This window comes from Halichoerus grypus, chromosome 13 (genome assembly GCF_964656455.1).
Source record: "Halichoerus grypus chromosome 13, mHalGry1.hap1.1, whole genome shotgun sequence".
NCBI classification, from domain to species: domain Eukaryota; kingdom Metazoa; phylum Chordata; class Mammalia; order Carnivora; family Phocidae; genus Halichoerus; species Halichoerus grypus.
In genome coordinates, this window is record NC_135724.1 from 25,074,480 (window position 1) to 25,085,648 (window position 11,169).

The 11,169-nt window shown below is 56.3% G+C and overlaps 1 protein-coding gene across 13 annotated transcripts in view; it reads right to left on the reverse strand.

Annotated features, from left to right (window-relative positions):
* Positions 1 to 11,169, reverse strand: part of CTIF (cap binding complex dependent translation initiation factor) — a 286,624-nt gene that overhangs the window by 75,526 nt on the left and 199,929 nt on the right. Inside the window, exon 12 of one of the 13 annotated variants that reach the window (XM_078060365.1) lies at positions 8,427 to 8,989. The exons of the other annotated variants lie outside the window; for them this stretch is intronic. Within the exon in view, the coding sequence (XP_077916491.1) occupies positions 8,723 to 8,989 (267 nt within the window). The 3' untranslated portion in view covers positions 8,427 to 8,722. Of the gene's footprint in view, positions 1 to 8,426; positions 8,990 to 11,169 lie in introns of those variants that run through there. 13 annotated transcript variants of the gene reach the window in all.

The following is an 11,169-nucleotide window of genomic DNA, read 5'->3' on the forward strand; positions in this document are numbered from 1 at the left end:
TCAAATCCCCTCCTGAGCAAGTCCCCATCTTCTCTTCCCGCACCCAGGCAACTCCCAAATATTCTCCAGGCTCTCCTTGGTCCTGCACCCCCACGCAACCTTCACAAGCCCAAGGTGCCCAAGGGGCTGAGGGAGCCAGACAGAAGGAGTCAGGAGCCCCGCTGCCCCGTGGGGAGGCCGACCCCCAGACCACAGGAGGACCATGAGGCCCAGAGTGGGGGGAGCCAGGCCAGACACTGGCTTCAGACGTCTGTCTCCTGCTCTATCCCTTGAGGCAGGTCAGAAAATATGTCCTGGGGGAGGACGGGGAGGTAAGAGCAGAGCAGTGAGGCTTTGTGAGGCTGCCGGCCCCACGGCCTCACACACAGCCCTGCTTCTGGTTCCCTGTGGGCTAACGGGCTGTGGCAAGAAGACAGCGTGGCGCTGGGTGTCTGCACAGAGAGAAGCATGTGGGCACCCACCTCCAGCCTGCTCCCTGGAGTAGCCGATCCATAAGGAGGGGCTGAGTGAGTCACGTGAGGTCGGAACCTGGGGCCCTGCCCTCGACTGCCAGGCCCCCCACCATCTCCCTCAGTGACACCGTGGTGTCCCGGGCCCCCCAGCAGGCTGGCCGGGGCCCCAGATGCAGCGGCCCTCCCTGCCCCTTGCCCAAGGAGAAGTTTTAGGTCTGGATTAAAACCATCTTGGCTTGCAATGGCGAGAAGCAAGTGCCAGCAGATGAAAGGGCCAGTGTGGTGACTGTGGCCTGGGGTCACCGCCTGGCTGGGCAGCCTCACACCAGGGCTTGCTGACGCTGGTGGAGCCCCCGATGCTTCCCGGACACCCTCAGCCAAGGCTCTCAGAGTACCACCTGCCTCATCCCGCCAGGCTCCCCCACACAATTGCGCCCCACAGGCTCCCCTCATCTATAAGCCTTTGCTTTGGATCCTTCCTCATGTTCTCCTCTGGCTCCCCAAATCCTGCCTCTTCTTTCATGCCGCCTCCTCCAGGAAGCCTTCCCCAGCTGCTAGCACTTAAAGGGTTTGCCCCCTTCTCTGACTTTCCTAAACTGCTCTCTGGTTGAGCTGGCCTTGCCCCTCCAGCAGGCTTCTGTCTGGTAGAGGCCAGGGCCGCTGCTTCACTGGGGTTTAATAGTGCTGAGCATGGTGCACCCAGCAGGGCCTCCACGCCAGCCCCACGGCCCTGTGAGGGCTTTCCTTGCAGCTGGATCTCAGGGCTATCCACAATGCCACATCCGAATCCCAAGTTCTAGTTGTACAAGTTGGTGGCCCCTGGGCTTGTAGAAGGTCGGGGGAGGGGGGCTCTCCTAGGAACCTTGATGAATGGGATTCATCAGGGCAAAGGGAAAAACACGATTTTATGAAATTCAGAAGTTCCTCCCCCAAGAGGACACAGACAAAATGATATGTGTTCCGACAAATTCTAACAATGATTATGTCTGTGGGGTAAGCGGGTGTTGGACCCAGGTATTATTACCCCCATTTAATGGGAGAGTAAGTGGAGGGCAGCTAGAATTCAAGATCTGCCCAAAGTCGCCAGCTGACTGGTTACCAGAACCAGGGTTAGACACTGGGCCGGGTCGGGGTTGGACGCTGGGCTTCAGCGATGATTTCTTCGGCCACGTGGCAGTCCCTGTGGCCCACACGCAGGATTCCAAGTGACTCGGCTTGCACAATGCATTAGACATACTATTCCTTTAATCAGGGGTTTTTCAGCACCCAGAGCAATGCAATGGCCTGATGGGGGTCAATGGCAAGTATGAGTCCAGCAGTTGGGGCTCTGATTTATAGGCAGCGGTGCAAGAATGCACTTATCCCAACTACAGAGAGACGTTCATCAGCTTTAGCTGGAGCCCAGCCACCCCTGGATACTGCCTATGCTCCCCCCTCCTTTGGTATCACCCCTGCTCTGAGGCCGAGCTGGGCACCATACAGTAGCGTGGTGGCACTTGGTTGCACACGATCCAGGCATGCACACACGTGGTGGGCACCTTTCTGGAATGTGCTCAGTCCTAGTGGGGACTGTTAAGAGAGGGATGATCTGTGAGGCAGGCGGCTTCCCCAGGGCCCCTTGCATTGCACTCTGCATCCTGGGATGCCTGGTGACTGCTCAGTAGCCACCCAGAGGGGAGCTGGGAAGACTTCTGTCCACTTACGGGGACCTCTTATTTGTCTGGGGAGATGGAAGCCAGCTGCCCCGAAAGCAGCAAGTTTAAGACAAGCGTGACACTCTTGCTGGCTGTTTACATCGTTGTCCTGTCATCCTCCTTCCATCCCCTCAACCCTCTCCGCCCCCCTCCCACACTCCTTAACTTCGGGTTAGTCACTCTCGTCCACACCAGGCATCCAGAGCACTGCCAACGCACGCAGGTACGGGGGCAGGACGGCGAGGGGGAGCGCTCACCCAGAGCTCCTGGTTCTCTTACCTAAGAGATTTCCGAGCATAACATCCTATAACCCATCATACGTGTCTTCCTGAAGCCTGGCTTCTGTTAACCTTCCTGGGCCTCGAGTCTCTCATCTACAATATGAAAGGGTTGGATGGGTAATCTATAGATCCGTCCTTCGGTCCATACCATTCTCTGAGTTTTAGTTAACCTTGGGATGCTATGGCTCAAGAACCAACAATGGCTCTCTGGTCCTACTCCATGAAGCCCAAACCCTTTCGTTTCATCTTATGGACTTCCTCCAACTCTCCACTTACACCCTTGATGCCAGGCCAGGCGGTGTCCCCACTGTCCCTTACTTGCATCACTTCTTTGGATCTTGGCTCATTTTATCTCCCCCATCAAAAAACGATCTCCCAGAAAACAGTTTGGCAGTTCCTAAAGAGTTAAAAGTAGAATTTCCATGTGATTCAGCAATTCCACTTCTAGGTATATACTCACAAGAACGGAAAGGGGCCAAACAGATACTTGTATGTGCACGTTCACAGCGGTGTGACTCACAATAGCCAAAGGAGGACACAACCCAAGTGTCCAATGATGAATGAATGGATAGACAAAATGGGCAGACCCACCCGATGGAATATTATTCAGCCGTGACAAGGAATGACATTCCGACGGGTGCTACATGGATGAACTTTGAAACCACTTTGCTAAGTGACATCAGCCAGACACACAAGGACAACTACCTTATGAATCCACGCATGTGCGGTATGTGCAGAGCATGAGAGTCATGGAGACAGAAGGTGAGGGGCTGGGGGGTTATTGTTCGGCGGCTATGGGGCTTCTGTTTGGGATGATGAGAGGTCCTGGGGGTGGATGGTGGCAGAGGCGCTGTGCTTGGTGACACTCAGTTACGTGCTTAAACATGGTTCAAATGGTAAATTTTATGTTGCATATATTTTATCACAATACAATAAAAGGCCAAATAAAGAAACCCAACCAAACCAAACAAGCCAACAACACCATCCTTCCCGCTCTCCTTCTCAGCCCCTCCTGCCGAGTCCAGGTCCCTTGACAAGCCTTTCTCACTCTTCTGGGCCCCACGGCTGGGGCAGGCGTCTGAGCTCCACAAGCTACAGGGAACAGCAGTCTCCTTAGGGCCTTGTGGACCCTGGGTTCAGAGGAAGACCTTGGACAGGGACTCAAGGCTACTGACTTCTCTTGGAAGGAATGACCTTCCACCATCCCCTTCCTTCCCCGGAGACTGCCGCTCGTCCTGGGTGGTGGCCGGGAGCCTCCCTGGGGAGCCAGGGACAGGGTGGTGAGCAGTTACATAACCTGCAGGGAGATTTTTTCCATCGGCCTAGGCAGTGCCAGCTTTTCAGAGGCGGCCACGGCAGGTAGAGGCGCCCTGTCTGGGCCGGCCGTGCCTGGGCAGGGCAGCGATGCTGTGATCTGGAGTGGCTTAGCATAGCTCAGATTCCCAGCGGCGGCTGGGGGCCGGCCACTCGCTGAGCTGTGGGGAGGATCTGCTGTCTCCTGCTGGCCTGGCTCTGGGAAGGGGAAAGGAGGAGGTGCTGGGGGTGAGCTGCCAGCCAGCCAGGGGTGACCCTCTGGGGCCCGGGACACCCGAGCTGGCCTTCTCCGATAACCCACTTATCTACAGTGCCTGCTTCGGCATGGCAGCCTCAGACAGGGAAGCGCCCCGGCCAAGTTCTCTCAGGGGATTTAGTAGGGAAAATGAAGCCGGGGTGGGGGGTGAGGGTATGCAGGGAGGAGGACACGGCCTGGCAAGGGACACAGGTGATGGCGAAACGATTTCTGACCCGGGTAAAGTTCCCCTGGCCCAGAGACAGGCGGGAGCAGAACGCTGAACTGTCCCCTTCTGCTGTCACCAATGCTCCTTTGTCCCCGCTGGACTGAAGCTCCTGGAACCGACCATCTGATGCTGGCCCAGTACCCACTATGTGCTGGCATGGTAGGGGGGCGGGGTGCACAAAGATGACAAGAACACAGTCTCCGCTCCCAAGACGCCAAGGGACACAGCCTCTGACAAGAAAACCTGAACGGGCAAGCTGCTGCTCTGGGCTCCTTCTGGGACTTACTGAGGGTCCACGATCATTTCCTTTCCTCTGCTTATTTTCCGATTAAAAATTCAAAATGCTTTTTTTCCCGTTCAAGTCACGGGCTGCTTCTGTCCCACCCAGCATTCCAAAGTTCCATTTAGCACTTTCGAAAGCCACCATGACCTCCCACCACCCCCTCCACCACATGCCACCCCAAGTTGAACAATCTGAGAAGCCTGGTGCCTTTGAGACCTTCCAGCTGGGGCCTCAGATACAGTCCACAGACTCTGGACAATACCCCCATCTGCACAAACTGGAAGAAGACCGGGGGGGGCAGATTAGCAGCGAGACACATCGGCAGGCTGGGCCATGGGGCAAGATACGCAGCAAAGGCTCAATAACGGGTTTGTTGAGAGGAAGAAACGAGGATTGGAAGAAAGAAGGTACAATCCACTCATTCCAAAGCCAGGGTGGGCAACAGTGTGTCCCTGCTGGTTCTGGTAGGGTGCACTAGGAGCTGGGTAGCAGCCAAGCATCGGCTCTCCCTGGCACGGTGGCTTGCCCGCATGGACTCTGATGCAGAAGGTCAAGCTCTTGGGACAGTCGGTCTCCCATGGCATGGGAGGCAGGCTTGCTGGTGCCCATCCTCGGGGGGGATATGTCTGCAGCTCCCCACGGCCCTCACAGGGCAAGGACTTCAGTACAGGCAGGCATAATGACTCAAAGGGTGCTCGCACCCCGGCCAGCAGGTGGGGTCACTTTTTTTTTTTTTTTAAAGAGAAAAAGACTTTTGTGGGTCTTTGCAATCGCCATCCACAGTCTGCCCACAGGGAAAGCGGTCTGCATTGCTGGGAGCCCTTTGCTTTATCCCCTCTTGATTTCTAGCAACCAGTGGAGGGGAACTCGGGGTGGGTACAGCCCCGGGCTTTGCTCAGGCTCTGGAATGCACAGAACAATGCGCTTCTATCCCTGAGTATGCCGGGCTTGGGCCAACAGTAAAATTAGTTTCCATGCCTGGAGTGCATGTCAGCTCAGCGGTGGGCGTGCAGAAGTGAGGGAGGTCTGAGCAGAGAGAGGGTGCCAGGGGGTGAGCCAGACCTCACCTCAGGAATAGCAGCTGTGTGGTTCATCTGGATAAAGCCAACGGAAATGTGAAGGTGATTCCTCAGAGACCCTTAGCCCTCCCCTGACCCAGAAAGCTCAGACTCCAAGACTGCTAGAAATACAGTGAGATTATACTGGAAGGGTGGATTTTGGAATCCCCACTGACAGCTTCAGGAGACAGATTCCTGATCTTCCCAACTTTCTGACCTTTACACCCTATCTGGGCGGCGGGGGTGGGTGGGTGGGTGGCACGGGAGCCAGGAGCTTGGGGTGCTGGACTAACAGCCTCCATTCAGCCCAATGATTTTGGATAAGGCTTGTAGCTTTCCTGAGCCACTTTTCTCATCTGTAAACACGGGGAAGGACTCCTGCCCTGGAACCCAGCTCAGAGAGAGAGTCTTGACATTCACACACAAAGTGCTCAGGAGTGGAGGAGCCCACCACACAGAAGGGAGCACTGAGACTTAAGATGGAGGGCTCCATCCTTCCCTTACAATCATTTCCTGAGCACCACTATGCCCAAGTCATGATGTCAGCAGCTGGGGACTGATGCCAACTCAGCCAGGACTCCTGCTCTCGAGTTTACATTTAGAGCTGGTTAGAACCCCAAGAATCAACGTTAGCCCCTCTCCCCGATCTCCCTGTAAAAGATGGGAGTTAGGAACTCCAGATTGTAGGTGAGGAGGAACAGGTTTGATTTTCCTGAAACCTTGCAATAACCAGGAGAGAAGGAAGTTCTCTCTGATGAGTGCAGTTAGAAGGATGGCCCAGGGCCTCTGCCCAAGCCAGCAAATGTGGGACCAAGACAGGGGGCAGAGGATGGGAGAAACGGGGCAAGAGTAGGATGTATGTGTCCCACCAGCCCTGGAGATGTATCTTATGTTTTTGATGTACTGATGGGGCTGCCAGGCCAGGAGATCTTGAGTGCGCCTTCCGGGCCTAAAACCCATAGTTAAAATCACTCCCAGAGACCCCTCAGAACCCCCTTGCAGCCCCTGGCGCCACTCAATGGAGTTTCCATGTATCAAAAGCCCCAAACACAGTGCTGACCGGTGACCCAGCCAGAAACGCAACAGTTTGTCTGTTCTCTAGCTTGAGACCAGTTTTTTTTTAAGAGACAATCTTATAGAAGGTGCTGGTGGAGAGCAATTTATTTTGAAATCTGGTCATATGCCAGATTCCGATTTGGCGTGGTTTTTTTTTTTTTTTTTCCACAACAGCCCTGCTGTGTTTACGACTTGAGTTGAGATGACTTGTTTTTTTTTTTTTTTTTTCAAAAAAGGTATCGCATCCTTCTGTTAGATGTGTTGTTGGCAACGGTTGCTAGGGAGAGCTGGGGTCAGTTACAGACACACTGATGCTTGCTCTAATAATACTTCGCTCCACATAGCTCAGATGCAGACACCTCTCGGCTAAACAGGGCATGCACATTTCAACCGAGGAGGGCTTGAACTTGTCCTACCAGGCATACCTCGGCCAAGGAGCACTGCCGGAGCCCAGGGGGAAGGCCTGGGGTGGTGACAGGGCAGTGCTGGGTGGAGGGGGCTCAGGCCTCCAATTCCTTTCATTCCAGAGGTCCCATAAAAAGAGGCACAGTCATTCTTCCCCGCCTCGTGAAGCTGGAGCCTCCCCGCCGCCCCGTTATCATCCCGCAATTCCTGCGCGAGGATCAAGGCCAAGAGGTTTGGTGACTTCTGTCACCCGGGGGTCCTGGGCACCCCACATTCTCCTGGAAGTCAGACAGCATCAAGGCACACACTCCAGTGGGTGTGGGACCCTGCAAACGTGAAGTTGGGAGCCAGGCAGTGAAGCCAGCCTCCTCCCCAGCTTTACCGGGTGGCCCAGCCTCTGGCACACGCGGGCCATGTGGGTTCAGAGTGAGGTCCTTTCCCTAAAACACGTGATAGCTGCTCCGACAAATGTCCGAGGCCAAGAAAAAGGAAAAGGACACGGGGAGACAAGCCGAGGACAGAGAGGACTAGGGCCAGCGGTGAGGAGAGGCGACTCTGGGCTCCCGCTTGGTTGACTTGGTTAGTGCGGAGCTGCTTCTGGAGGAACCCCGGAATGGTGGCGAGGAATGTGAGAAAGGGCCCCCAGGATGGTCCAGAACAGCTTTCTCACTGCCCAGAGGGGAACCTGAGGCCGAGCAAGACTGTCTCAGCTGTCATGTCTCCTGCTCTGTTCGCTCCCCAGCTCAGGCTCCGCTTCCTCCACACTACTCTGCTATGTACCTGCTACGAATTTCTTGACTGGCTCCCGGGATGACAGGCAGGGCCGCTGGTTCCTAAGGGACAATGGTGGCACAGTCGGGGCATCTCTGGAGTATCTACCTCACAAGCGGTGCTCACCTGCCTACACAGCAGCATCATGCGCCGGTGGGGGTGGGGGGTGGGGGGAGATCTTTCCAAAGGATGGCCAGCTGTCCCTGGACAATCTAATTCAACTGGTCCACGGTAGGACCCCTGCACTGGTAGGCTCCTCTCCATATGATTCCAGCGGGCAGCTAGGCTGAGAACCACTGGCCTACAGAAAACCCGGTGGCTGAAACTCAGAGTTCCCAGGCCGGATCCCCCCGTCTGACAAGCACACCAATAAGACTGTGCCTCAGTGGGCCCATCTATGAAACTGACCCCTCACCCACAAACCATCAGTCATCCAATACAAGGCCTTGGGACTCAAAGTGTTAGGTCCCTGGGCCCACAGTGCCCACATCATCTGGGAGCTCGTCAGACCTGAGAATCTCAGGGTGCACTCAGAACTACGGAACCAGAACCTGCATTTAAATGAAATACCATGCGATTCAAAAGCACATTCAAGTTTGAGAAGCACCGATCTGATGAGAAACACTGATCTAACGCTCGACGCCTAACAGACATTTAATAAGTGGAATTTTATTTATAAGAACAGTAAAAAAAAGGACCCCACATTTAAGGCAAAACAACTTGGTTTTGATGTAAAAATCGAAGACCATTTTTGAGCTACGGGATTGGCGATGGGTCCACTGAAACCCTCGGGGCTCTGGCGTTGTGCTGGCTTATGAGGGCAGTGTTTCTGGGTTCCAGGACAATGCTGAGTCTCTGGCTGGGAAGGGTTCAAGGCCCTTTGACCTCCCTTTGGCCCCACTTACCGCCCCGCAGTTTCCGCACCCCAGCTTGGCAGGCAGCTCTCATGCCTCTGCCAGAGCGTCCCCTACAGCAGAGCCTGCCCCTCTCCCCCTATGCTGCCAGGTCCCACTGCCGAAACCTGGGCAGCAAAAGCAGTCGGCCAAGGAGAGCACCGTCCAAAGCCAGCACTGGGAGCTGTGTTCACACCCCGGCGTCGTTGCAGCCGGCGTCGCTAAGCCGGGCCTCTGACGTGGCGACAGCAGCCCAGCTGTGACCGGCTGGAGAGCCAGAGGGAGCGGGCCTCGAGAGGACAGAGCGCTGAGTATGAGCTGCACAGAGAGAAAGGGCAGGGAAGACCTCTGGGGGCCGGGGACTGTCTGCTGGGAGAGGGACACAAATCAGGTTTGCTAGAAAATGAAGGCAAGTCAAAAAAGGCACCCCTGTGGGCGTGAAGAAGGAAAGTGGGGTTTGATGAGCCATGTCCACTTCCCGCTTTTCTTGTACCTTGTGAGTCTGGGGTGGTCAATGGCCACGAATCATGCTGCTTAGAAAGCTGACTTCAATCTGCCACCTCCTCAGTGCCAGGGAGAGACAGCAGGGCCCGAGGGGGCCCGAGCAGACCCACGGGGTTGGCTTCCTCTGAGCCTTGTAATCGGGAGTTGGTCCGTCAGGAGCTTAGAGGCAGCCGCACGGCAGCATATCCAGCCTGCCCAAAGGGCTTGAAAGTGAGTGTCCAGCTCAAGCCCTTCAAGGGGCTCTCTCCTTAGCTGACACAAAAGCTGGGGCTGCAGGCGCTGGGGAGGTGGTGAGTGGGGGCCTACGGGGGACATTTAGATTTCTCAATACCTGACCCACAAATACTCTACCCAGGCAAATGGCAGATGTGGGACTGACAGCCCTCCTCTGCCCCAGAGACGAGGTGGCATCAGTCGGGCTGGGTCTCCTGGGCTGGCTCCCAAAGCGTATGTCATACCCGTCATTGAGCCATGCTATGGGGTGGGTGGGGTTCTGAGGACTAGGGGCATCCAGGACTGTTTCCGGCAGCGGCAGGGCCCAGGGAAAGTGAGGGTGGACGAGGCTCCTGTGGGGTCCCTCCTCAAGGCCCCTGACTCATCTCCAGCAGCGTCAACCTGTAAGGTCCACGGAGGAGGGTCAAGCAGCCAAGCCAAGCCCTTCCCAGTGGGAGCAGCAGAGACCCAGCACCAGCTGCTGACCGCTGAATCAGGTCGAGAAGCCCTGTTTCCCGGCTCTCGATTTAGTGCTCTTGCCCTGCGCTAGCATTTGCCAAACTATGTCTCTTGGCACACTACTTCCATAAGACGTTATTAGCCAGGGGATGCAAAGAGGACTCGTTGAGTTCGGCGGGGCCAAACGTGTTCCCTCCTGCTGTGCTAAGCCAGTCCACTTTGTGGCTGATGGAGAGGCGGGTGTGCCACGGACCCCCTTCTGTGGCTGAGCATGTCCCAGGATGGATGCCCTGCCGGACACTGTGGGCAAGGCTGCTCTGACCACCGGTCGTTGGAAGAAATGCCTGACCCGGGCAGGATCCTGGGCGGACCCTGCGGCCAGCTGCCCTTCCCGGCCGGGTGCGTCTTGTCCCACACCCTGGATGTCTGTCTGCTGCTGGCTCTGGCTAGGTTACTTGGAGCTAGCAGCCATTGTCTGCAGGTCTTGCCCTATCCTGGCCCTTCTCTGAAAAAGACCAAAAACCAAAGCCAAAGGCCAATCGGTCCCTGAACCTCCCCCGTGCGTGGTAGTACGTGGCAGACAGGCTGCTCCCCGCCGCCACCCTCCACACTCTCCCAGGACATTCCGGCCCGTGAGGAACATGCCGATGTGCAAATCCCTCAGGTAATGCGGGAATTCGTCACCAGGGGAGCGTGGGCGATCCAGGAATGGGAACCTGATCGGGGCCTGGGGCTGGAAAGAAGCCGCCCGGGCTGGCCAGCGAGGGCTCAGGTTGCAGTGAGCAGACTCCCCAGGAAGAGGGAGGACAGCACGGATGGAGCCCTGCGGGCAGCACACACAGGGGGCTCCCTCTCCCTGTTTGGGGGGAAGAGACGGCAGACTTGAACCAGCTGGTTAAGACCGGCGTGACCACATGCTTGGTTTACGCCTGGTGTCCGAGTGTAATTATGGATAGAGCCCCTGGGCCTCTCAGAAGTGCTGGGGTTTGGATGACCTCTCCTGTGCTCCCCCTTGTTCAGACAGACTTGCAGGGGTTCTCCTCCCGTTCTGGAACTCTGCGTTCAGAACATCCAGGCTCCTGTCTTACCTCACCTGGACTGGAAACTCAGCTCACATCTCAAGGAGTCTAAGGTACAAAGTCAGAATAGAGACGACTTTTCCGCAGCGAAGGGTCCCCAGACGTGGTGGCCATGCCGTACCACCTGCTACCTCTCCCTGACGCCGCCAGTCCCCCTGCTACCGCACCCATGACGGAAGAGCAGGTGCTGACCCTCCAGCTCACGAGATGGAACAGTCTTCGTCTACGCGCCCACGGCCCGTG